Consider the following 2619-nt stretch of genomic DNA (forward strand, 5'->3'; position numbering starts at 1 on the left):
TATGGGAGAAGTTCCTAGAGTTGCACGAAAGGACCTCGAAGGCCAAACTCACAAGATTGGACCTGCTCCATAACCAATTCAACAATCTTCGAATGTAAAAGGAAGAATTAGTAGCTCATCTACACGTAAGGATCAAGAAATTGATCACTGAACTTGCGAATCTCGGAGAAATGATAATAAATCGAGATTCCCTAAGGTATGCACTTAATGCTTTTCTGAGAACACTCGAATGGATGTCTATAGTGGACTATTTCAACATCTTCAGGGACCTCAAGGTAAATACTTTAGATAATTTATTTTCTACTTTTGAATTACATGAGTCTAGAAGTGTAGGTTTAAGAAATAAAGAAGAAATGCTAACTCATAACCTGACACTCAAAGCTAAGAAGATTGCGCCAGAGTGAGCTGAATCATCGCTCGACGAAAATGAAAAAGCCTACATGGTAAGAAAGCTTAGTAAATTTTAAGAACTAATAATTTTGATAAGAAACTAGCAATGAAGCTACTCCAAAGTTAGTTGCTACAACTGTCAAGGAATAAGATGTATCAAGGACAACTGCCCAAAGCTAAAGAAAAGGGAGAAAGAAAGGACAAAGGGTCAAGACGGACGAAGCGCAAGAATCTAAAAGTCATGTGGGACGAGTCATTGTGAAAGTGCGAAATTGAGGCATACATTGGACTTGCACTCATGGCAAGTCTTCAATACGAGAAAGACGAAGAAAGCTCATTTGACATAAGCATCGAGGACAATGAAAAAGGGGGAGTGTCGAACTACGAATCTAACACGGTAAGTGAAGTACGACTCTTTTCGCCGTAAATGCTTCCCGATTTATTTATCCTGACAATATATAGAACATTTTCATAGAATTAAATCGGTCGTCTGAAATTTGATATTATCTGGTTCTTTTTTGTTTTTTTTTGATAATTATTTTTCTTTGGCTAAAGTTAAATAATCGTTAATTCTACAAAGGAAAAAAACCAAAAACAAAAAAACTAGTTGCTCAAATGGTTGTGGCATAAGGTCGCCTTAACTTCGTTCGGAACTAAGTAGTTTGATCATCGTTCAAGCCAAGTAAAACTTTGAGACGGTGAGTGATACAAGGTTAACATAAACGAAGGTTCATTTTTCAAATTTTATTAGTGTGGATGATTAAAATTATAGTAAACATTAATTATTCGCGATATGAAGGTTGACTTATCAATGTTAGTTAATCAATAATTGATTGTTAATCTTGATCCATGTCTATTGAATCTAACCTCAAAAGTGAATTAGTTGAATCTATTTATCTTTGTGAAATTAAAAAATAAAAATAATAACTAGTAAATATGGAATTTGAAAACATCACATGTTTTTATTGATGCCCATGGCAATTGTCACATGTTTTGTAAAAAATAACGTGTCTTTCTTGTCCTTTAATTAATTTCATAAATTTTCTATATATGTTCACTTTCTTTTCATAAATTAATTTCATAAATTTTCTATATTTTAGTCTAGTTAAAAGATTTTATGTTGGACAAGATCATTACACCATTTTTTTTTTGTTTAGAATCTCACAAAGCAAATTGGTGGGCAAGCACATCAGATTGCTTCAAAGGTGGATGAATATGCTCGGGGAATGATGAGTGCCTCTAATTCTACATTGTTTGAGGAACTTGGTCTGTATTATATAGGTCCTGTTGATGGGCACAGTGTAGACGACTTGATCACCATCTTTGAGGAGATTAAGTCCATGCCAGTTCCTGGTCCTGTCCTTATCCATATTGTGACAGAGAAAGGAAAGGGGTATCCCCCTGCTGAGGCTGCTGCAGACAAGATGCACGGTGAGTCTTTCACTCATTCCTCAAAGCTAGAAGTTTCCCTGATAGCTATGGTAATCTGATCCATGTATGCCATGGTGCAGGTGTTGTGAAGTTCGATCCAAAAACTGGCAAGCAATCCATGGCAAAATCCTCCACCCTTTCATACACCCGATACTTTGCAGAATCACTCGTCAAAGAGGCCGAGGTTGATGACAAGATTGTGGCTGTGCATGCTGCCATGGGAAGTGGCACTGGGCTGAATTATTTCCAGAAGAGATTTCCAGACAGATGCTATGATGTGGGAATCGCAGAGCAGCATGCAGTCACATTTGCAGCTGGTTTGGCCACTGAAGGCCTCAAGCCTTTCTGTGCTATCTATTCTTCATTTCTGCAACGGGGATATGATCAAGTAAGAGCATAGAACAAAAATTATAATCTCTTCATAACATAGTTGGTCAATATAAAATAGACCTTTTTTTTTTTAACAGAATGGAGAATGGAGAATGGAGAATGGAGAATGGAGAACCGAGAACTGAGAAGGAAAAAAACAAAGAAAAAAAAATAAAGAGATGAATAAAATGAACAAATAGTAACTTTGTCTTACTACGATTAGCATTATCAAAGTTGATGTTGTCGACGAAAAAGAGTTAATGAAAGGAAAAGAAAAGTTACTGCCGCTAAAGCTATTGTTACCGTCGTCAAAGTTGCCGAGGTTGTCGTATTGTAGACAATGATATCAAATCGGCATGTAGAAACTTCTGTAGCTACTATAACAAAAATTCAGAAGAAAAAAATTGGAAGGTAGAGAAGATGACTCTG

At 36.2% G+C, this 2619-nt stretch overlaps 1 protein-coding gene across 1 annotated transcript; it reads left to right on the plus strand.

Moving 5' to 3' along the window:
* The first annotated feature begins 688 nt into the window (after nt 1-688).
* LOC122010478 (probable 1-deoxy-D-xylulose-5-phosphate synthase 2, chloroplastic) lies at nt 689-2336 on the plus strand. The gene is made up of 4 exons (XM_042567019.1): nt 689-787; nt 1548-1821; nt 1902-2209; nt 2289-2336. Exons 1-4 carry the CDS (start codon nt 689-691, stop codon nt 2334-2336), a joined length of 729 nt encoding a protein of 242 aa, XP_042422953.1.
* Nucleotides 2337-2619: the final 283 nt, after the last annotated feature.

The sequence above is a fragment of the Zingiber officinale genome, chromosome 8A, assembly GCF_018446385.1.
Source record: "Zingiber officinale cultivar Zhangliang chromosome 8A, Zo_v1.1, whole genome shotgun sequence".
In the NCBI taxonomy this organism is placed as follows: Eukaryota; Viridiplantae; Streptophyta; class Magnoliopsida; order Zingiberales; family Zingiberaceae; genus Zingiber; species Zingiber officinale.

Bases quoted from the DNA above. Each gene is read 5' to 3' on its own strand.
- LOC122010478 (XM_042567019.1), top strand. From the start codon at position 689: ATGGCAAGTCTTCAATACGAGAAAGACGAAGAAAGCTCATTTGACATA. The intron at 1,822-1,901 runs GTGAGTCTTTCA...GCCATGGTGCAG, and splicing joins TGCTGCAGACAAGATGCACG to GTGTTGTGAAGTTCGATCCA. The intron at 2,210-2,288 runs GTAAGAGCATAG...TTTTTTTAACAG, and splicing joins TGCAACGGGGATATGATCAA to AATGGAGAATGGAGAATGGA.